General features: G+C 38.6%; 1 protein-coding gene across 1 annotated transcript in view; it reads right to left on the reverse strand.

Annotated features, from left to right (window-relative positions):
* The window catches only part of ebo (ellipsoid body open), a 515,097-nt gene that overhangs the window by 356,693 nt on the left and 133,336 nt on the right, over window positions 1-25,068 (reverse strand). The window contains exon 4 of the mRNA XM_067141696.2: window positions 2,686-2,845. Within this exon, the coding sequence (XP_066997797.2) occupies window positions 2,686-2,845 (160 nt within the window). The remainder of the gene's footprint in view (window positions 1-2,685; window positions 2,846-25,068) is intronic.

Genomic DNA, 25,068 nt, shown 5'->3' on the forward strand with positions numbered 1-25,068 from the left:
GAGGAAATAAGCTGGTTGAATTCCACACCTATCGTAATTTAGTCATTGCTAATACTTGGTTCAAACACCACAAATGATGGCTGTATACATAGACGAGACCTGGAGACACCACAGGTATCAAATAGATTTCATTATGAATAAGCAGATATTCAGAAACCAGGTGTGAGATTGCAAGACTTTCCCAGCAGCAGACATGGACTTTGACCACAACTTGAAGAAATTGAAGAAAGGAAGGAATGCAAGGAGGTGGGATCTAGACAAGTTGAAGGAGTTGTGAGGGATTGTTTAAAGGAACATCTTGTACAAGAGCTAAATGAAAATGCTGAAGGAAACACAATAGAAGAGGAATGGACAGTTGTGAAGGATGAGACCAGTAGGGTTGCTGAAGGACAGTTAGGAAGAAAGGAAAGATCAACTAAGAATCAATCAATAACTCAGGAAATTCTGGACATGATTGATGAGCGACGGAAGTACAAGAATGCAAACAAAATTAGGAGGGCAGAAGAGAATACAGGCAAAGAATGAAGTGGATAGAAAGTGCAAGACAGCTAAGGAAGAATAGCTGAAAGAGAAGTGCAAGGAAGCTGAAGTTTGTATGGTCCCAACAAAGGTACATGCTCCATTTAGCAAAATCAAGGAAATCTTTGAAGAAAGGGGAAACTAGGTGTATGAATATCAAGAGCTTGAATGGGAAACCACTTCTAGGGAGAGAAGACAAGGCAGAAAGATGGCATGAACATATCCAACAATTTTATCAAGGTAAGGAAGTAGATGGTATGGTTCTGGAAAAAGTAGAGGCTGTTCATGCTGATGAAATGGGAGACATAATTTTGAGGTCAGAATTCGACAGAGCTTTGAAAGACCTAAATAGGAACAAGGCATCTGGAAATGATGACAGTCCCTGAGAATTACTGACAGCCTTAGGAGAAACCAGCATGGTGAGATTATTCCATTTAGTCTATAAGATGTATGATACCGGAGAAGTGCCATCTGATTCCCCAGCAGAATGTTGTTATACCTATTCAAAAAAAAAAAAAAAAAAAAAAGGCGATGCTTACAATGTGAAAACTACCGCACCATTAGTTTGGTATCTCGTGCCTGCAAAATTTTAACATTGATTATTTACAGAAGAATAGAAGGACAAGTTGAAACTGAATTGAGAGAAGAACAATTTGCCTTCAGAAGAAATGCAGGAACACGTGAAGTGAAGCAATCCAGACATTACATCTGATCTTAAGAGAACCAAATTAAAAAGGACAAGCCCACATATATAGTTTTCGCAGATCTAGAAAAGGTACTCGATAATGTTGATTGGACCAAGCTATTTGAGATTCTGAAGGTGATCAGGATTAGATACCGAGAATGAAGAATTATCTACAATATGTATAAAAATCAGTCTGCAGTGATAACAATCAAGTTGGAAAAAAATAACAGCAATCCAGAAAGGAGTGAGGCAAGGCTGCAGTTTGCCTGCCATCCTTTTCAATGTTTATATAGAACAGGCGGTAAAGGAAATCAAAGAGGAATTTGGAAAGGGAATCACAATCCAAGGAGGAGAAATCAAAACCCTTGTTGATCTTGTTATTTTATCTGAGACTGCCAAAGATCTGGAGAAATTGCTGAATGGTATGGACAGAGTCTTGGCGAAGAAGTACAAGATGAAGATAAGTCAGTCCAAAATAAAAGTAATGGAGTGCAGTCAAACAAAGTCAGGTGATGAAGAAAAGAAATTTGCTCACTTCGAACATTGATGTGGGAATTAGAAATATGTTTTTGAAGACTTTTGTCTGGAGTATGGCATTGTATGGAAGTGAAACATGGATGATAACTAGCTCAGAAAGAAAAAGAATAGAAACTTTTGAGATGTGGTTTTACAGAAGAACGCTGAAGGTAAGGTGAGTAGATTGAATCACAAAGAGATTATGAACTGAACTGGTTTGAGATCGATTTGGCTAATTTTTATGAGAAGAGAGAGAATGATAGGACACACCTGAAGACACTCAGGAATTGTTCAGTTGGTTTTGGGGGGGAAGTGTAAGCGGTGAGAACAGTAGGGGTAGACTTGAGGTAAGAATATGACAAGCAGATTATAGCAAATGTAGGATATAGCAGTATCTATGGACTGGTAACTCAGACACCATCAGCATTGTACAGTTCATACGAGTTACCGGTACAATATTATTATTTTTTTATTTTTTATTTTTTTTTGCTAGTCGCTTTACGTCGCACCGACTCAGATAGGTCTTATGGCGACGATGGGACAGGATAGGGCTAGGAGTGGGAAGGAATCGGCCGTGGCCTTAATTAAGGTACAGCCCCAGCATTTGCCTGGTGTGAAAATGGGAAACCACGGAAAACCATTTTCAGGGCTGCCGATAGTGGGGTTCGAACCTACTATCTCCTGAATACTGTATACTGGCCGCAATTAAGCGACTGCAGCTATCGAGCTCGATCACAATATTATTTATGTGGTGGTGGTGATGATTACCATACAACTACGCAACCATCCCCAATTAATAAATTAAAAAATCACCAGTTTATCTCATCACAACCCTCAAAATATTCAATGACTGGCCATTTAATTTGAGTTATAAGTACATCTTCTCAATGAGTTAGGCTGAGTTGTACTGAACATATTCTCCATGATATGTAATATTCTCTCTAGAAGATAAGGAAAGGACTAACTTGTAAGAATGTGGAACACTTCCGGAATATAAAGAAGAAAGAAGCGCTTCAAATCATCCTTCCTTGCCACACTCAGATCCTCCCAAGGACACACAAGCTCTTCAGAAGCTGTTTGCAAGAACACCAGGCCCAGGACTGTATTTCCAGGAGTTTGAATGAGCTGAAAAAAAATGTAACAACTGAATACAATGGTACCCCAAATGAATTGTTTACATTATATCTATTTTATATGCAGGAGCATTAAATATTATCTTATTGAAGGTTAACGTGTTACCTTAATTCTCACCTATAAAACACACATATTTGGCATGCTAGATCTTTAATGAAAGGGAAGAAGTTGATAAAACTTAGCAAAAGGCCAGAGTTAATTTCAGTGCTTGATTTATGGTGAGTGGCACAACTATTAATCTATTTGGGTAAATGTATCCTACTTAAGAAACACAGCCAGGAATTAACACACAAGTAAACAGCACCAAGCTGAGCAGGTCAGATGGTAAGAGTGCTGGTCTTGTGAGCTCCAGCTAGCATGTTCAATACTAGCTCAGTCTGGCATTACTTGAAAGTGTTCAGATATGCCAGCCTAGTATTGGTGGATTAACCAGCAGCACGTGAAATCACTCTTGTGGGATAAAATTCTGGCACCTCAACATCTCTGAACATCTTCAAATGGCATTAGACTGAACTGAGATCGTATCTGCCAACTTGAGCATGCCTACGCTTTACCATCTGAGCCACTCCGTCTGGGGCCAATAGTGTTCAATTCTTTTGTGTAGTCCTCTGAGGTGAGCCTGTACTTACATAACTCTAAATGCAGTGTATTTGTATTGTGATTTGAAATGTTGATTACTGATCAATGATTCTGTCATAAGGGGCTTTTAGTAAATTTTAATTTGTGTCTACAGTCACTGTCTGGTGAGACTGTGAGGTTTGGAAAGTTAATGGTCCTACTGGATTTCATATTCTGTTATATACTGTACATACCAAATATTTTGAAAAATCTTCTCAATGTAAAAGTAAACCTTTCAGGAAGTCATGAACAACAGAGTGCAATGGGAGGAGAAGAATGATGGTAATGAAATTATACTCAAGGAAGTGGAGATGGTAAATTAACAACAGAGTCATAAAAAGACCGAGGATTTGCATATAAATGCCTGTTTTTATTGACTGATAACTGTAACGTTCTTCAGTCTGTCAAAACTACTTCAGTTTAAGATAAATTTAGAAAATACCTGAAAAGGAAAACATTTATTAAAAACATAATGTAATGTTTTGTTCTTGCATCAGATTCTATCAAATCACAGTTTATTATTTTTTTTAAAATAACTCTTATATCAATAAATCCCTCCAAGAAAAAAAAACACTGCAGTTGGAATATTGAAAATAATAAACATGACAAAGACTTTAGATATCTCTTCACTCTATCTGGTACAAAAATTCCATCAGGAAGTGTGGTAAATAACCTAGGGGTCATTATAAATGGGAATCTAAATGGAATGAACATGTCACTAATATCCATAATGTCTCATTCCATCCTATGAAATACCACCAAAACATATTACCATTAAATATGAAACTCAAGCTTATACCATTACCATTACTTTGATGCTGTACTCTTTGATGCAATTAATGAACAACCAAGGAAGATACAACAGACCACGAATTTCTGCATCAGATTTATATCATCCTTATGCTATGAGACACAAGCAATAACAGCAATTTTCCCTCCTGAAATTTGAAAAACTCAGGAATCTTCATATAGCCATGCTGGTTTTCAGATACCTAGCTGAGAGATCTCCCCAGTACCTGTCCTCAAAATGTACTTACCTTTACTATTTTCACCAACATAATACAGGCTACATTACCACCCTTGCCATTCTCTTATGCAGATCAGCTACCTACAATCACTCATTTACTGTGACAGGAACTAGATTATGGAAGTCAAATAACATTCGCAGCACAAACTCTTTAGTCACAAACCAACAGTGTGAATCATGAGTGAATGCTAGTGTATGTCTAAAATAATTAATTTCAGTATACAAGTTGTTTGGATAATGACATGAACATATTAGTTTAAACTAGCCGACATGCCCGTGCTTCGCTATGAAATAAGCAGGCCGCAGACAGCCGTGAACACTCCTCTGCCATATTCTGTCAAGTTTGCACACTGCTCATTCCAATCAGAACCTCAGATTAGGGATCAAATAGTTGGAATACTATGATGAACCAGGCATGCTTAAAAAAAAAAAAAAGAGAGAGAGAGAGAGAAAGTTACCTAGCTCTCCAGGTACTTCCCGCCAATATTAAGGCAGCCTGTTTTACTCAGGACGCGCAGCAATCCCATCTGTCGGAGAAGAATGGCAGAAGAAGAAACAAAGCACGTCGCAACAAACAATGGTCAATGTAATGTTATGGTTGATCGATCTTACGAGCTTTCGATATTGTAGGCCTTCACATTTATTCTTCAAGCAATCATTCTTTTACGATTTCTATTCTCATTTTGATAATCATCTTCACAACTTTCCTTGTCAATATAGACGGATGACCACGCAGTTTTACACCTTAAGACAATCATGACCAAAAACCATCGCCAGTTAATACAACTGAACAATATTTCCATGTTAGCAAGGCTCAGTGTTGATATGAACTAAGCGATAAAATCCTAAATTCATCAATTCTATTATCATATTATGCACGATAAAGTTGTATGTTCAGTCCTCAGCCCGAAGGCTGGTTGGATCCTCAACAGCTCCACTATCAACTGCCATAGATGGCCTAGGAATTACTGAAGAAGCGTACTAGGGAAATGAGGAGTGAGGTAATTTCCTGTTGCTTTCCTCACCGAGCCAGTTGCCATTACATATCAGTCTGCCAAGCCCATTGAAATGCATGCAACAACTGACCCTATGAGCAACATTTTTACACTATTCATAGCAGGGACTGGCTGCAGGAATGGCATTACTAGCATTGCTAATATCTCAATCTTTCATATTGTCAAAGCCAAGGATAAGACTTAGAAAGATCAATGAAAGTAACAAAATTTCTCTAGCCTATACCAGAAGACAGAGTGCACTGTAAACACTAGGTCTCGCCAGCAAACGTATGAAGTTGTATAAGGCATAAATAATGGAGAATTTTATTCTTTATGAGTTTTGCTATGTAGTACTTTTTGATAAGATCAATAAATAGGATTTTTAAATATTACACTGGCAGAAAAAAAATATCCAAATACCAAGAAGGTGTTGCGCTAGATTAACGAACGTATGTAGGTGTGTTTATAAATCTGAAAGATGATGCTGATTCTAATTTCCCGCAAACCACATTAGCGTGGCGCTGGTAGCGGCTCCATGACACTGCACATCAGGTTTGCTTTAAATACGGGTTGTACTGTGCGAGAACTTTAGTTACCTGTGAGATTAAATGGAGTAACTGTGAGTGGGTCAAGAATGCCTTTATGACGAAGAAGAGGCCAGTATCAACAGCTCACTGCGTTTGAACAAGGCCGTATAATACGGCTATGTGAAGGTGGATTTTCCTTCCGTGCAATGCAGAACGACTTGGCAGGAATGTCTCCACTGTCCATGCGTGCTGGCAGCAAGGTCACGAGAAAGTACGCTCGCCAGAAGACCAGACTCCGGACATCCCTATGGCACCAGAGAAAGGGAGATCCACCGTATCTGGTGTATGGCTGTGGCACAGCGGACTGTGTTTGCAGCAACAATTTGGGAGGCAGTTGGCACCACAGTGATGCAACGAACTGCTCGAAATCGGTTACTTGAAGGACAGCTCCGAGCCAGACGCCCTGCAGCGTGCATTCCACTTACCCCAAACCACCGCCACCTGTGACTTCAGTGGTGTCGAGCGAGAGCTCATTGGAGGATCCGTTGTGTTTTTTTATGAAAGCCGGTTCTGCCATGGTGTCAGTGATGACCGTACGTTGGCTAGGAGAAGGAAAGGTGAGCACCTGCATTCCACCTGTCTGCAGCATCAACACACTGGTCCTACACCAGGAATTCTGGTCTGGGGAGCAATTTTCTATGACAGCACTCTCATGGTTATCCCATGCACCCTGACTGTAGATGTGCACATCCGTCTGGTGATTCAATCTTTTGCACTGTCATTCATGAACAGTATTCCTGGGGGTGTTTTCCAACAGGGCAATGCATGCCCCCATGCCGCTATTGTAACCCAACATGCTCTACAAAGTGTTGACATGTTGCCTTGGCCTGCTCAATCCCCCGATCAGTCCCCAATCAAGCACATATGGGACATCATTGGACAACAACTCCAGCATCATCCACAACGGGCATAAACCGTCCCTGTATTGACCGACCAAGTGCAACAGGCATGGAACTCCATCCCACAAGCTGACATCCGGTACCTGCACGACACAATGCATGGACGTTCGCATGCCTGCATTCAACAATCAGGTGATTACACCGGTTATTAATGGACCAGCATGGCACATTTGTGATGGCACATTTGAAATGGCTTTCTTGTGTGGATATTACCCTGTAGTCTCGTACCTTTAACAAATGAAATATGTTACCTCAACAAATATATTGCCAAAATTTCCATATTCTACCTTTCTTATTTTATTGTGTTGGATATTTTTTTCTGCCAGTGTACATTTTTAGTGCCTTCCCCTAAACTACCATTATTTATAGCCTAGATCTATTTTAATTACTTTTTCACTAACCTCAAAATTTCCAAAAATTCTTGATTACCGAAAATGCAAAAATTGCGCACTTTCCAAAAAAAAAAAAATTTCAAAAAGAAATTATCTCCTCTTTAAATAGCTATTCCCCAACTTTGCATACCTATTTACATTAAATTCTGTTCAGCCATTTTCTCATGATGCCCATACATACATACATACATACATACATACATACATACATACATACATACATACATAGATGAATGACAGAAAACTAAAAAGTGCATTTGTGTTACAATGGACATGACCAATACAGAAATAGCATTCTTTTTTTAATTCTGAGCAATGTACAGACAAAATTCTTATTTTCTTCTTCTTTTCCTACCGCTTTTTCCCACAACTGTGGAGTCGCGGGTGCGAACTGCATCGCACATGTGGATTTGGCCCTGTTTTGCGACCGGATGCCCTTCCTGACGCCAACCCTATATGGAAGGCTGTAATCACTATTGCGTGTGTCTGTGGTGGTTGGTGGTATGGTATGTTGTCTGAATATGATGAGGCAAGTGTTGGGACGGACACATACACCCAGTCCCTGAGCCAGAAGAATTAATCAGAAGCGATTAAAATCCCCGACCCAGCCGGGAATTGTACCCGGGACCCTCTGAACCAAACGTCAGTACGCTGACCATTCAGCCAATGAGTCGGACGAGACAAAATTCTTATTTCATACATTACAAATGAGTTTTTTTATATTAATACTTTCCACATTTTTACTCTACAGTAATGTGGTCAAGTGTGAGAGAGGACTATGAATGCTAACTTTGCAATCAATAAATAAATCATTCTTCTTCGCGAATGGGTCACTTAGGACCACTTGGAATCAAAATTTTCATTGCATTGTCCATGAGTATTGGTGAGTGTTCTTCTCTTCTACCTCGAAACCTGCGAATGATCTTTCTCATTTAATTTCGGTCATGTAGATTTGGTAATCCTAGTTCTTTCAGATGTTTTTCTGTCTGCTTGTACCAATTCAGCCAGGTAGCCTAGTTCTTTAAAAATGTGTGGATTTTATTAGTTATAACTGTTAGGCTCTTCAGTGTGCCAAAACCAACTTTGAGTAAATAGATTTATAAACTACCTGAAAGAGAGAACGTAAGGTAACAGTACTACACCTGAAAAAGAAACAACTTCATTAAAACAGAATGACATGTTTTGTTCTTGAAAGAACATCATGAGATTCTATCACATCACATTCAAATCTTCAGAAATAAATATTTATGTTTATTTCTGTTTAAATACTTAGGAACTTGAAATCCGGAACTTATCTTAATGATGTCCTCCTTTGTCTCTACTGCAGCATTTACAGCGAGGATTTCCGTTGCTCTGTCACTGGCGTGGATCCAAATGGCTGTAGTCAGTTGACCTCCTTCCGCCACATTATAACACTTATAACCCTCCCCTTGGCTAGGTCAATGACACGCTGTGCTTCATTTTTATTTTTAGCATTTCCCTCAGTATTACTATTGTAGTAGTAGTAGTAGTAGTAGTAGTAGTAGTAGTAGTAGTAGTAGTAGTTGTTGTTATTACAATTCTTTTTGTAAACTATGCAAGGGTTTTTAATGAGCATCTAATGGGCTGCCTATTATACCGGTGATTTTCGTTATATCTTTATTTCATTTTCACTTACTTCAACTCTTTTGGAACAGTATTGAGTTCATTCAGATTAACCTACCATTATCATCGTTATCATAATGTGAATTGTTTTTTAAAACTATTTAAGGATAGTCTGACAGGCTTTTTAATGGGTTGTTAAGTTTTCCTTTAATTAACTGCTAACTGCTTTAAGATATTATGACATGGAATAAGAGTGAATTACTAGACTTACTAATTATTTATTGCAATGCTTTTACATGTAACTGACTGAAATTGTTTTAAATGAATAAGTGCAATGTTCTAGTTATAGGCAACTTTTAACCAGTTTCTGCTGACTTATGAAGTATAAGTCAGCCAACAGTCAGCAGAACAATTAGAAGGGTGGTTGTTGTTTGAGTCATCAGTCCACAGACTGGTTTGATGCAGCTCTCCATGCTACCCTATCCTGTGCTTATCTTTTCATTTCTACGCAACTACTACAACCTACATTTGCTCTTATCTGCTTGCCATATTCATACCTTGGTCTACCCCTACTGTTCTTACCACCTACACTTCCCTCACAAACCAACTGAACAAGTCCCGGGTGTCTTAAGTTGTGTCCCATCATTCTGTATCTTCTTCTTGTAAAATTTAGCCAAATCGATCTCCTCTCACCAAATCAGTTCAGTATCTCTTCATTCAGCTCATGCCGGTGTTCCAGTGTTCTCTTCCATGCTGTACCAAAACACTCAGTGTGCCCTTCTAACAGATGGTTCAAGAAACACACAAACACATCGCCAGGAATACAGAACGAGTCCTCAGCTCCCACAGACACACATTCAACTGACTGCTGCTCTCAACCCAGGCTGTAATCACACTCGGCCACTGACTGATGTAGATCATACCAAGATCGCCCGTGACTGTAGCACCCTTTGTTCTCATTCACTCACACTGAGTCTACACAATGACTAACTCTGTCCTTGTCCATCGCCTTATATACACATGGTCGACCCTTCCAGATACATCGGCGACTCAAAGCTTGTGGAAGCCTCCAGATATGGAAGACTTTCGGACTGCAGAACCCTTAGTATCTTCACACCTCGAGGCTTCAGTGAAGTAGCATCCAATGAGTGTACTTGCAGTGGTATCTGACCAATGAGCGCTGGCCTTCCCCCATCAGGTCGGCTGTGCAACAGGAGGCGCAGCCCTAGCACGTCAACGTCACACGGGGGTATCGCTCCCCTTCCATGGAACATCGAACAAACCGCATTAATGCCAATTTTACAGTACACAGACATATGAGATTTTTGCAATTCATTTTAACTTGTAAATGCATATTAAGTTGATTTATTGATTTATTTCCTTGTTGCAGAAGTGTTAGCTATTAAACTTTCACTGAAATGGAACTGAGGGTTAAGATATGCTCTGTAACACCTGAGAGTAGTCAGCCATCAACCACTGTTCAGTCAAAGGGGGATAACAGTCATAACCTTACTTTTGAAGAAAATGGTGCGAATTCCTTTGGCTTGAGTTCAGAATATGCTGCACACGATCTTGGTTAAGAGTTTATGAGCTACTGACAGGAAGCAAAAATGAAAAATGAAAATATTGCGGTTCACATTTAGACATGGGATTGACAGTTTGCTGATGGACGCCCAAAGTGCATGATATGCAGTGCAGATTTGCCCAATGACTGTATGTTCCCTGCCAAACTTAGATGGCATTTCGAAACTCATTCAGACTTCACAAATAAAACTGCAAACTATTTCAAAAGAAAAAATTACGAACTCCATGCAGCTCAGAAAATATTTGTACCTCATACAAAGACAAACAACGAGAAAGCATTGAAAGAGTAGTCATACCTGCCAACTTTACAAAACCAAAAATCAGAAGATTTTGATACGAAAATCAAGAGAAATCATGAGATACAATTGGTCAAAACTGCTTATTCTACATATCTTGCGCAACACAGGAGTACTGTGGTATATATTATAATACCTATTGTCGCAAAAACCACTGTTGCTATACAAAGCTACACGGCTAAAAATTACACATCTCTATTCCCTTACAGGAAGTATGTGAGTGAGATGATTGGTCTCCGAAAATAGTATGCACTCATGCTCTACACGTGTGAAGCAGTCATGCACTTAGATCCCATTACTTAGCAAATGCATAGATTAATATATATTGCTCGCGCCCGTGCCATAATGCGAAGCGCAATGCTATTTTTATCAATTAATACATTAAAATTTGCCAGAACTGTCTCCAAATGGCTCCTAAGATCTCTAGAAAAGTCACTAGTCGCTATCCTTGAAATTCTGTCACTAAACTACCTACTAAAAAGACCCAAATCTACCCACTAACCTGTAGAATCGACTAGACTGATGCAAATGAACAAGAACATAGCACGCGAGAACAAGAGACTGACAATCGATATGCATGTTGGGATATACAGGTTTCAATAAACATCGCACATTCGCGTGCATTTCTCGTATTATACACATCGACATTTCACTTGAAAGCGGCCAATGAGCGAAGGACTTCCGGTAACTGGCGTACAAAGTTGAAATGGTGCGATTTGAAAACAAATGTTTGACGTTCACAAAAAAAGAAGCTAAAATCGTGAGAAATAATAGAATCGAGAGGCAGGAAAAAACTGTAGAAAATCGGGAGTCTTTTGCCTAAATCGGGAAAGTAGGCTGGTATGCATAGTACAAGGTTAGTCACGACTTGGTTCCTGCTGGTAAACCTCGCATCCTTGCTGAAACTCTAATGAAATCACTATCGGTAAAGGTAGTGATATGCATGGAGGGAGAAAAAACTGCAAACTTGATCTCCAGTGTGCCTTTATCAAATAACTCTGTGCATTTTAAATCCAGGAAAAAAATGTACCATAATTTTCTTTTATCACGTTGAAGGTTAGGTCAAATGTTCCACCTTTACAATACCAAGATTCTTTATTAACTAAATATTTACATGATTTTTAATTATATCGGGACATGTTTCGTCTACCTTGTAGACATCATCAGCCATAAAAACTTTTGAGAAAAAGCTACAAGGACAAGGACAAAGTAACACATTAAAATAATTCGGATAACCGAATATGTCATTTAAAATGGTGAAGAATTCAGAACTGTTTTGAGCACAGCACTTAAGAATACCGTTGACATTAAAATTAAAATTGTCCACATGGGATGATTCAGTAAAAACTTTGCGTTAAAATTCTTCCTTTTTGTGTGATGTGTTAATATATAATATTCTGTTATGTCGTGAAGGCTTGATAATGAATTGCACAATGTTCATTCCAATAGGATAATAACGATGTATAAGAAATCCAGCGAGCATATGTTAAAGCCGTCTTATTGGTGTAGTGTTGGCATTTCCTGTTGAGAAGTTAGGTGGAAAATTTGAACGTGATGACGTAATATGGAATGTGCAGTAGAGGGCCCTAGAATAAGAAAGATAGCTTGCCTATTTTAACACTAACAACAGCTATCTTTCTTATTCTAGGGCCCTCTACTGCACATTCCATATTACGTCATCACGTTCAAATTTTCCACCTAACTTCTCAACAGGAAATGCCAACACTACACCAATAAGACGGCTTTAACATATGCTCGCTGGATTTCTTATACATCGTTATTATCCTATTGGAATGAACATTGTGCAATTCATTATCAAGCCTTCACGACATAACAGAATATTATATATTAACACATCACACAAAAAGGAAGAATTTTAACGCAAAGTTTTTACTGAATCATCCCATGTGGACAATTTTAATTTTAATGTCAACGGTATTCTTAAGTGCTGTGCTCAAAACAGTTCTGAATTCTTCACCATTTTAAATGACATATTCGGTTATCTGAATTATTTTAATGTGTTACTTTGTCCTTGTCCTTGTAGCTTTTTCTCAAAAGTTTTTATGGCTGATGATGTCTACAAGGTAGACGAAACATGTCCCGATATAATTAAAAATCATGTAAATATTTAGTTAATAAAGAATCTTGGTATTGTAAAGGTGGAACATTTGACCTAACCTTCAACGTATACTCACGACAATACGGGCTTTATAATGAAGTTTATTTTATGTAATTTCTTTTATCAGTCACAAAAAAATTTCACTACAACTGGACGAATCCACAGATGTTGCCGAATTAGCTGTGTTAATATCGTTTATGAGGTACAAATTCTCAGGTTAATTTCATGAAGATATTCTGTTCTGTAAGCCAGTTCCATCCTCTACAAGCAGTAGCAAATATTTTTTCCCCTGCTTGAAGCCTTCTTCATTGAAAACTCAATAACATGGGACAATCGCATTGATGTGTGTACAGATGGTGCAGAGGCTATAGTAGGTCATGTTGCTGGCGTTGTTACGAGAATCAAGAAAGTTTCAAAAACTGCACCAGTTCAATGTGCACAACACAGGCACTACCACACAACAACAAGAATGCCAGCCTTATTAAAGCAGGTACTAGACAATGCCATCTTATCAACTTTGTTATGGCATAACCTTTACAGAGTAAGCTGCTTAAAATACTGTGTGAAGATACAGGAAGTATACACAAGTCATTATTACTACACATGAAAGTATAATGGTTGTCACAAGGTAAAGCATTGTACTGTTTATTGTAACTCTGAATGGAAGTTTCTTCACTTTTGAATGACAAAGACTGTATGCTAACAGATTATTTGAAAGATCAAGAATGGTAGTGCAAATTATGTCACTAGACAGATATTATTTTGAAAATAAAAGATTCAGCACATCCATATAAGGGAAGTGGAAGACAATATTTGATACTAATGACAAAATTGCTGCAGTGAAGAAAAAAAAAAAAGATCTATATGGAAAGCATCGAGAATAAGGATCTGGCACGTTTCCCGTTCCCTTACTTTTTAGAAGAGATTAACAAAACATAATAAACAAATCACTGTCTGCAATAATAAAGGAACACCTTAAAAATTTGCTTTAAAATTTTAATTCACACCTTCCAAAGAACTCTCACAAACAGATTCATAGGATTCTGAGTGGACTGAAGATCCATTTCAATGACGTCAGAACCAACAGCCCTCACTGCAGTAGAATATGAGGTCCTTATAGACATGGTTTTGGACGGCCACTGTCACGTATTATTTCAAAGCAAACCACTTTATGAATTTTGGGCTCGTACTGCATTTTGATTCTACGTACCTTTGTGAAACGGCCTTTTCGAGGTACATGATTACTAAAATTAAATTCGAACTTGTCTGGGCAGAGATGCTGATATGCGTCTTCAACAGACTTTTGGAACACCAGATACTGACAACATCTGCCGGGAGAAGCATGCACAATGTTCACATTAACTTTTGGTGTACACGTAACACAAACATTTTTCGAATATCTTGACTAGCTGTTATATCACTTTGTAAATTTAAATAATGAATAATACTGTCTCCAGATCTTTTTTATTACTGTTTCCTTTGTTATTGCATATACCTTATTCATACTTCATACAGTAGAGTCTCGATAATCCAAGGTAATTGGGGGAGGGTACCTCTGATTAGGAATAACTCTGACTACACGGAGCAACAGAGGAAAAATCGCTGGGAAAAAAAAAAAAAAGGCAACGCTTGAAGCTATGGTCCTCTATTGTCATTTCTTACAGTGCTATGGATAGATTAAGGTTATTTCTTGAAACAAATATTTAACTGACTTCTGTTTCTGAATGCTACACCATTTCTGTGCAGCAATGTCACGCCATCACTTGCAGAACAGGGTGTTGGTGGCAGTTGTCTCTGGTTGTTGTTCTACGTAACGTAGTGCCGCCTTCAACAGAGTGAGATCCTTGCTATGAGACATATTTGGTGCCATGCCTACTAAAATTTCTTCCTCATTCTCTTCTGCTGCTTCATCCAACATTTCCATGATAAATGCGTTTGTAAATTCATATTGTTCATCGCTCTTCATCCATTCTGTAACTTCAATTTCACTAGCATCTTTACATCTGGGTATCTGTGAGATTAGATCCAACAAGTTTGGTATGTCACCATCATAGCCGTAATTGGAGTTACTGTCAGCAGACACAGCACTTCCTAAAATCTTCTTCCATGATTTTGTGAGTGTCTCTGGCTTCACTTCATCCTATGATTCTGCTAAACAATACACTACATCCCTAATTGTTATATGTTTGGGAAAGTTCGTAATGTTTTCCTCACATTCTGTTGCTTCCAGGAGTGAATGTAGTAGGCAGTAGCGATACATTTTTTTAGACATTCTGCCCTGATCCATAGGTTGTATCAAACTTATTATGTTGGGGTGCAAAAATACTAGTTTTTGTTCATCTGGATGTGACCCTGCACTGTCCAGCAATAAAACTGTTTTAATAGGCAGACCCTTCTTTCTCAAAAGCGTTTTAATTTCAGGCACGACAACAAACACGCACGTGACTTCAGTTGAGGCAGGCACAGTACAATGACATGGCAGGAATACACAGGGAATAAAATGCTGTAGAAAATTCATTTTAAATGTGAGAAAATAACACTCTGACTTAATGGAGCCTCAGATTTCTAACACTTGGATTTGCGAGACTCTACTGTACATGTATCGTATGTGTCTTTTACTTTACAAAGGCGAAAAATGAAAGTATGCTCCTATTCAATACATCATATATTCCGTCATTAGACGGAGCAAACAAATTCAAACATGTTTCGGCTCGCTTGAGCCATCTTTAGTGAAAAATAGGGGGGTTGGAATAATTTACATAATATACGTTGAAAAAATGCTAAAAAAACATAATGAAGGAGCAAATGAAAAAACAAACAAAAGAGAGCCTAGATGGAAACAAAATTAGCACAAATATACAATATTTACATCAATATGCAGAGCAAAAAACAACTTATTGCGACAAAATTCAGTGAAACAGGTGTTAGTTTAAAATAATAACTGAAACTAAAAACTGCGTTAACCTAAGAAACAAAGGAATGAGAAAACAAATGATGCAGATGGAAATGAACAATAGTAGCACAAGGTGAGGTTGTGGACATCATAGTTTACAAAATATTGGTTTAGTAAAAATGACAAAACAGTTTGAAATTACTGTCAAAATCATCCTTGTAGAAACCCATCACATCAAATTGGTCAGGAGGAGAGCGGGAGCAAACATTTTTGAGAAACCTAGCCTGATATAACGTGCAGGCGAAAAGCCTGTGACAAGGAAAAAACACCAATGAAATTTAAAGCTTTAGAAACAGCAGCATTCTCAATATCTTCTCAATCTAACGGTCCCTTTCTTCATTATTATTTCATAATGTTGGCTGGTGTCTTGCCTTATTATAAAGGGTCGGAAGGGCCGTGATATAAAAATTGAGAACCTTTATAATAAGGCAAGACACCAGCCAACATTATGAAACAATAATGAAGAAAGGGACCACTAGATTGAGAAGATATTGAGAATGCTGCTGTTTCTAAAGCTTTAAATTTCATTGGTGTTTTTTCCTTGTCACAGGCTTTTCGCCTGCACGTTATATCAGGCTTGGTTTCTCAAAAATGTTTGCTCCCGCTCTCCTCCTGACCAATTTGATGTGATGGGTTTCTACAAGGATGATTTTGACAGTAATTTCAAACTGTTTTGTCATTTTTACTAAACCAATATTTTGTAAACTATGAAGTCCACAACCTCACCTTGTGCTACTATTGTTCATTTCCATCTGCATCATTTGTTTTCTCATTCCTTTGTTTCTTAGGTTAACGCAGTTTTTAGTTTCAATTATTATTTTAAATTAACACCTGTTTCACTGAATTTTGTCACAATAAGTTGTTTTTGCTCTGCATATTGATGTAAATATTGTATATTTGTGCTAATTTTGTTTCCGTCTAGGCTCTCTTTTGTTTGTTTTTTCATTTGCTCCTTCATTATGTTTTTTAGCATTTTTTCAACTTATATTATGTAAATTATTCCAACCCCCCTATTTTTCACTGAAGATGGCTCAAGCGAGCCGAAACATGTTTGAATTTGTTTGCTCCGTCTAATGACGGAATATATGATGTATTGAATAAGAGGATACTCTCATTTTTGCCTTTGTAAAGTGAAAACCGTCAATACGGAATGATTCTAATATCTTGTAATGTAATATGTCTCGTAGAACACAGACAGATGGGACAAAACACTACACATTTCTTGGGGCTCCCCGAAAAATGTCTGCTTCAAAGAGATCTCTGTGGTTGAAAATATTTGGGAACTGCTGAACTAGACTATTCTGAACCAACTAATGCATACTATACGCCTCCTTTCAATTACTATTGCTCGGCGTTATGGCAAAAGCCATTTTGACATGTCTGACATGCCAAGTTCTAAGATTACATCCCAGCACACTTCTCTAGTATTTTTAAGAGTGCTGAAATATACAAAACCCACGTTTGCAGGTTTACTTCCACATTAAGGGGAAAAGGTCAACCACTCTGCTCCACTTTCTCCTAACAGAGTATAGAGTGGCTGAGAAGCACAGCCAGCTGAGGTGTTCTCGTTCTATGTTCAAGTTTGCATAAATGAATTCTGATACAATCGATTAGCATTTAAGAGTGCACAGATGCTAGTAACCTATGTCACTTTGTTTACTGCCATGTTTAAGAACCCTTTTCAGGGTAAAATTCTTAAATGCTGGTATTTATTAATATATACAACTGAAGGGACAATAAACAAAAAATACTTCATTTACTATTACATTCTTTAAATACAGAAAACAAAACAATTAAGAGAAATCAGAGGGCTATATCGTACGTAGGTGGTGGGGCTGTCAACTGACCTGTAGATACTGAAGTGTCTCATGGTCAGGGTGACAACTCATCAGTCTTATTGCTTTGCTTTCCTGACTGGGGTTTTACAAAATTCAACATTTATCACATATTGTGTTTCAAAACCAGTACAAAGATGTGTATGTTGATATTAATATGCAACGTGTGAGGTTTTTATAATGATGAAAATTTAAAGAAAGCAGTGGATTCCCAGAGCCTGACTATCTTGACATGAGAAAACATGTCCATGGCGTGGAATTAATGGTATGAGTTATCACTATTTTTGGTTCGACCAGTTAGCCAAGTGTCTGAGGCACCAGTGGCTTCAGGAGGAAAGGAGAAGAAAGAAAAGAGAAGAAGGAAGAAGAAGTCACCCAACCAAGCTCAGTATTAATTGTACTTAAGATCGAGGACTGATGTGTGAGGGTAGGTTTCCACTTTATTAGTAAGGGAACTGAAAAGGCTTTCAGTTTCATACACTATAATACAGTGGGTACGAAGTTCCCTAAGTGCCATTCAGAGAAATACTGTGTGCATAATTTTTGTAAAAGACTAAGTAATTAATTTTATGTATATATATTATGGTGTCCCTTATTTTTCAAAGTTTTAATTTTGCAATGCATAGGTTATTGTTTTATTCATTTGGGCCCAAAACACCCAAAAACAATTATTTTCCTTATTTGGAACAGTGCAACCTGTGCCGACTCGCGCGCAAACACGTCCATACAAGTTGCATCACAAGAGTGGCGCGCTCTCATTGTTATTGTCACTTAGTTTTCGCTTATCGGGTAGCTATCACGGATTGTTTTATATTTCAAAGATGTCAGTGGAATTAAGGAGCAATAAAAAAAGCATTTTCTTGGTTAGTGAAGTAAATCACCAAATAAAAAGAAAACAACCAAACCCCGTGGCACTACAGCCCTTGAAGGGCCTTGGCCTACCAGGCGACCGCTGCTCAGCCTGAAAGCCTGCAGATTACGAGGTGTCATGTGGTCAGCACGACGAATCCTCTCGGCCGTTATTCTTGGCTTTCTAGGCCGGGAATCACCAAATAACAGGCGCAAAATTATCACCTAATCGTCAAGTTCTTGCAGTTCTATTTTTCAACATACGTGAGGTTAAGTTGACTGTTAGTGAAAGCGCGAATCTTGTCATTCGGGAGTGCAATATATTCTGGCAAAAGGCTAGAATACCTACCAGAACTGTGCCTAAATGTGTTAAAAAGTTAGAGGATCTTTATCATGTTTGGTGAGAACTGCAAAAAAATAGCAAGAAGATTCAGGATTTACATAGGTGCTGTGAAGAGAACTTTCAACTTGAATTAGATAATTTATTCCGTATCGCACATGCTGATGCTCTTGAAAGAATAAAAATCGAAGAAGGTAAAATATTTTTGCAAAAGCAAAGAGAGACTAGAGGGTGTTGACAAAAAGTTGGCTGATATTGAAGAAAAGGCCAGGCTGAGAAAACTCGCAGAAGATAAGAAGAGACTAAAGCAAATGCCTTCCACGAGCACGCTGGAATCTGCAACCTTACAGACTTTTGATACACATGAAGACGTAGAAGAACAATCCACAAGCTCTGAAGACAGCCTGGGAGAATCTCTGCCATCCATATCTCAATCTGTAAGTACTTTAGCTACGTCGACAAGAAGAGGAAGAAAAGATTTTATCACATCTAAACTAGTTGCAACTTTAGACAGATGTCAACTAAGCATCAGAGATTCTGTTTATATAATTCAGTCTGTAGCAGAAGCACTTGATCTGAGTTCTGACAATTACCCGATCAACAAATCTTCTATTCAACGCTTTCGAACACAAATGAGAAGAGATAGAGCGAGATCCATTAAATCCGATTTTCAGAATAACGTGCCCGAAGTAGTTACTGTTCATTAGGATGGAAAATTATTACCTGCTCTGGACGTAAGAAGTTCTAAAGAAGAACGCCTACCAATTATTATTTCATATGACGAGGAAGAACAACTTCTTGCTGTGCCGAAGTTAGACAACTCTTCCGGCAAAGAGCAAGCAAAACCAGTGTCAAATGCCCTTCATGACTGGAACCTGAATGATAAGGCACAAATGTGCTGTGATACAACAGCATCTAATACAGGACGCTTGAATGGAGCTTGTGTGCTTTTAGAGCAAAAACTAGAAAGAGAGTTGTTACTCTTTCCTTGCCGCCATCATATTTACGAACTGGTGCTCAAAAGTGTGTTTGAATCAAAGATCCAACAAATCACTAGCAGTCCTGATATTCTGCTGTTCATAAAGTTTAGAGACAACTGGAAGAATATTAATCCGAGTGCCATCGAACCGTGCACTGATTTTGTCCAACAACATCTCTGTGAGGAAAATGTTATTGAATTGGTGACGTTCTTTAATAATGAGCTGGCAAAATCGATTGTACGAGATGATTAACGCGAGCTCATTGAGCACGCTATTGTTTTTCTGGGTGGAGACATTAAAAATAAAATAAAAATCAGACCTCCTGGTGCAATGCATCAAGCACGATGGATGGCAAGAGCTATTTACTCCTTAAAAATGTATTTACTGAATGAAGTCCCAGTTTAAAATGAGCGCTAAGGACAAACAAGCTTTACAAGATGTTTGTTTATTCATTGTGGCAGTTTACGTGAAGCCCTGGCTTGGATGTAGTTTGGTGATAAAAGCGCCAAATCAAGATTTTTGTTTTTTAAAGACCTTAAAAGATTACGAGAAAGTTGACAAGTTTATTTCCAATGCGGCTTTAAACAAGTTCAGTCAACACTTGTGGTACTTGTCAGAGGAAATAGCCATCCTTTCAATTTTTTATAATGAAGTTGATGAGCAGACTAAAGGAAACATTGTAGAAAACTTACAAAAAGAAAGCTTCGGAGATTCCAGAAAGAGATATGTTCCATCGAAAGAAGAGATGTCTGGCTCTCTATATGGTACGTAGTAGACTAGTAGTGCTTAATCTGGTATGCAATTTAAAACTTATTTGTTTTATTTATAGGCACTACAAGTATTTTTTTATCTTGTTTCAGGGAAATCTTCAAGTAATTTTGTTTCTGTCAAGAGTAAAGATTTATTTTCACGACTGAAACTTGACAGTGGTTTCCTTCAAGAAATTGTATCTTCATGGAAAGACAACGTGGCGTTTGTGGAAGCTAAAAAGAAGGTTTCTACCTTAAAAGCAGTTAATGACACAGCTGAAAGAGCTGTTAAACTAACGACAGACTTTCATGGTTTGATCACCACAGATGAAGAACAGAAGCAGTTCTTATTACACTGTGTGCATGAACATAGAAAAATTTACCCAGACTGTAAAAAAAGAGACTTTGAAGAGGAAATATCCAAATTAATAACTCTAAAAATTGTATCTTTTTTGTTATTTACAAGAAGAGCATTATATAAATTTCTGTACCGAGCTCGATAGCTGCAGTCGCTTAAGTGCGGCCAGTATCCAGTAATCGGGAGATAGTGGGTTCGAGCCCCACTGTCGGCAGCCCTGAAGATGGTTTTCCGTGGTTTCCCCATTTTCACACCAGGCAAATGCCGGGGCTGTACCTTAATTAAGGCCACGGCTGCTTCCTTCCAATTCCTAGGCCTTTCCTATCCCATCGTCGCCGTAAGACATATCTGTGTCGGTGCGACGTAAAGCAAATAGCAAAAAAAAATTTTTTGTTTTCATTTATATTTCTCTAAAATAATTGTTTTGAGTGATCATCTACAACTACATTTAAGAGACCCTTTAAGCAGCTATTTTTCTAAAATTTTAGGCCCCGTCGGCACGGGTTAAAATTAATGTAGGAAGTTGAAATTCTGTACTTGGGTAACTAATAGACTAATAAAAACACTATAATGGAGTATGCGTTTCAATAAATGAAAAAAAAAAAATGCCCTTTTAAGGGACACTCTAATATATATATGTGTCTGTGTGTCAATATATGGTGTCAATGACTGGTGGAAGGTCAATCTGATTTGGTGTCATTCACTCCTAGAATCAAACCAAAGTTCCCAGCCTGTCCAATCCTTAGATCACGACAGGTGGACTAAAAATTGGTTGGTGTACAGATGTGGGGTAATACACAAATAATTTGTGATATATAAGTATAGTGTCTGATAATTTTTAATTATTGTTGCAGAGAAACGACTTATAATTCGAAAACTGCACAGAAGGTAACGGGAAAGAAAGAAATTTATCGCTTAAGAAGCAAGCCCCATTCGAGCAGTAAAGCTGAGTTGGACCCAGTTTTAGAGTTTGGTGGTCATCAAATAAGGTGAGTTGAATCTAAGTTCATTATGGAAGGGTCATCTACGTCCAAAAGCCCAGTTTCTAGTCATGTTGAGGAGCATGGTGAAATAATGCATGTCAGTGACAGAAGCTCTCAGATTAATAAGTGCGGATTTCAATGGTTCGCAACCCGCTAGACTGCGTAAATTTTGTGAGAATGTTGAGACGGCACTAGAGCTAGTTAGACAGACCAGTATGACTTATATTACAAGCCAATCTTAACCAAAATCACTAAAGAGGCGCGTAGTAAATTATTAGTAAGAGGCAATGTTCGTACTTGGGAGGAAATAAAAGAAGCTTTAAAAGAACATTATAGTGAAAAGCGCACTGTAGATTTTGATGCTTGCCGGTTATTCGCCGCAAGATAGAGCGAAGGGGAAACTGTATCCCAATGGGCTCAAAGAATCAACCTGATGGGAACAGATCCGAGAAACACCGTAGTACAAGGAGAAACACTGATAGCTAAAGAGCACCAGGCGCATCTAATTCAGAAGCTCGTGAAGGCTAGTTTTGTGCAAGGGTTACGTGACGAAAGAATAAAGAGTTTGATTAAGAGTCGGAATCTCAGACACTTGAACTACCTATTAACATAGCGGGAAAGGAGGAGACAGCTATCCTCTCTAATAGGGCTAAGCAGCAAATAATAAGCCAAAATACACGGTGAGCGAGTTTCATCCGAAACCACGACCACCAACACTACGACAGACTCATAGGCCAAATAATCAGAAATATTACTAGAAGGCCGATGTGCGTGTGGTGTGCTGTAATTGCAACTGTGAGGGGCATATATCTCGTGACTGTAGAGCTTCAAAGGCCTGCAAAAAGAAACCTCTGATATGCAGACAATGTAATAAAAAAAAGGTCATACCGGAAAGGAATGTCAGCACAAACCTAGAGATACAGCGAAAAGTAGGTCCCAAGACGTTAAAATCTGCACCATAATCCGATGTTACAATTGTAATAGAACAGGGCATAAACAGTTCAAATGTTTGGAAGGACAAAGACAGATGGGAAAGAGGATGTGCTTTATCTGCAGCTGAAGGGGCCACTTACAGAGAAGCTGTTGGTTCAATACGAAAGAAGGCACTGAGCACAAACAAGATAATTACCAAGACTGTAGGGCGAAGGTACCACAACTTGTTGGGCAAAGACGCGGCCAGAGAGAAAGGAAAGCTTTGAATAAAGAGTTAAACGAAGTAGGGACCGCCAAGATGGGCCACAGGGTGAGTCCCAGGAAATAAAAGGCCCACAAAAGGGTGCAAACCATAGAGACAGGGGGAAGTCCTGTAGTTCTCCGCGACATGATAATAACAATAATAAGCAGGGACGGTCCCAAAGTGAACATGACCATGCGGGTTCCATTTTGGTGCACACGAGAGAGTAGGATAAGCCTTTTAAATTTCTAATTGATACAGGGGCCGACGTTAGATTTAATCCGAGAGAGAAGTGTACCAAAGAGGGAGATTCATTATCGTAAACCGACAATAGAACTCTCGGGTGTGAGAGGTAAGACGTCACACACAAGGGGCTGTGTTGTATTGCATATAGGGGATTCTTCTCCCGAATTCCATGTTGTCAGGGATGAATTCAGACTGTCGGTAGATGGCCTCATGGGGGGAGACCTTCTACAAGAGGGTGTAATTAATCATCGCGATGGATACGTAGAAACTTTTGGAAGACAATTTCCAATGAGATTAGGTATTCGAGAAATATGCAAAATAAGCATTCCCAGAAGAGAGCACCCAAGGGATATCGAGGACACAGTAATGATCGAGGTGCCAGGTCTGAAGGACCCGCTTCGATTCCTGCTAGATACAGGGAGTGAAAGGCAGTTTGTGCCACAAGAGGCCCTAATTGTCAGGGAGCCTATCCTAAAATTGAGGGGTATAGGCACAGAGAGAACCAAAACTAGGCGCAGAGTTATACTCCTACTAGGGAAAACTAACCCTGATTTTCATACAGTGCCATTGCCATAAGACTTATCTGTGTCGGTGTGAAGTAAAGCCACTAGCAAAAAAAAAAAAAAAAATTTCACACAGTGTGTGAAGATATGAAATTAAATTATGATGGAACCATAGGAAGAAATATACTGAGGAACAGTATATTAAATTTCAAAGAGGAATACGCCATATTGGCTGGGAAATATTACCCCATCACTATGAGGACAGCAAATGACCACACAATCCATCTCGAACTAAGGACAGAGACGACTATCGAGGTAAGAACGGACAAGGGCATGGCAGAAGGTGTGACTGAGAAAAAGGAGATTCTGCCAGGGGTATACATGGCAAGTTGTTTAACGAGAGCACGTAATCACAAGGCAGTAGTGAGTGTGCTTAACACTAAGGATACAGAGGTAAAAATTGAAAACCCAGTACTCTGTATCCAAGAAATCGAGCCAGTGACAGCCCCTGTGTGAACAAGGTGAAATGAGGTGAAATAAGTGACCCAAGTAGAGAAGGTGAATACGAAATCCCAAGAACAAAGGGTAATAGATCAGTTGAGGGTGGACTATTTAGCACCCAAAGACCGAGAATCATTACAGTAGAACCTCGATAATTCGAAATCGGTTAATTCAAAATCCCGCCTAATTCGAAGAAGCTCTCGTTCCCGGAAACATGAGATACAGTTTTGCATGTTTTTACAATTGTTTAATTCGAAATATGGATAATTCGTAATTCGAAGTACAATGTCGGCCCCATTATCGAAATTCAGACTTTTAATTCGAAACTGCCTTTACATTTTAAAACAATAATATTTTACAGAGTCATTTCAACTCGAAATTTATCCGCTTCGCGTCATAATAGAACGCGCGCTCCGGAACGTGGAGGGGTAGCTTTCTGCACTTACTCACTTTGGAGGGTCTACAGTGCGCTTCATGATTGCTAAGTTGAATGAAATCGGAATTATTTTGTATTCAACCTTTTAAGGAACGCCGTAATATCACGCGGAAAAACAGAATCCTCGAACACTGGCGATGCCGACAGTTGAAAAACAAAACGTGGCTTATATAGTAGATTCGTAGGCACCGAACAATATTGTCATT

Source organism: Anabrus simplex, chromosome 2 (assembly GCF_040414725.1).
Source record: "Anabrus simplex isolate iqAnaSimp1 chromosome 2, ASM4041472v1, whole genome shotgun sequence".
Lineage (NCBI taxonomy): Eukaryota > Metazoa > Arthropoda > Insecta > Orthoptera > Tettigoniidae > Anabrus > Anabrus simplex.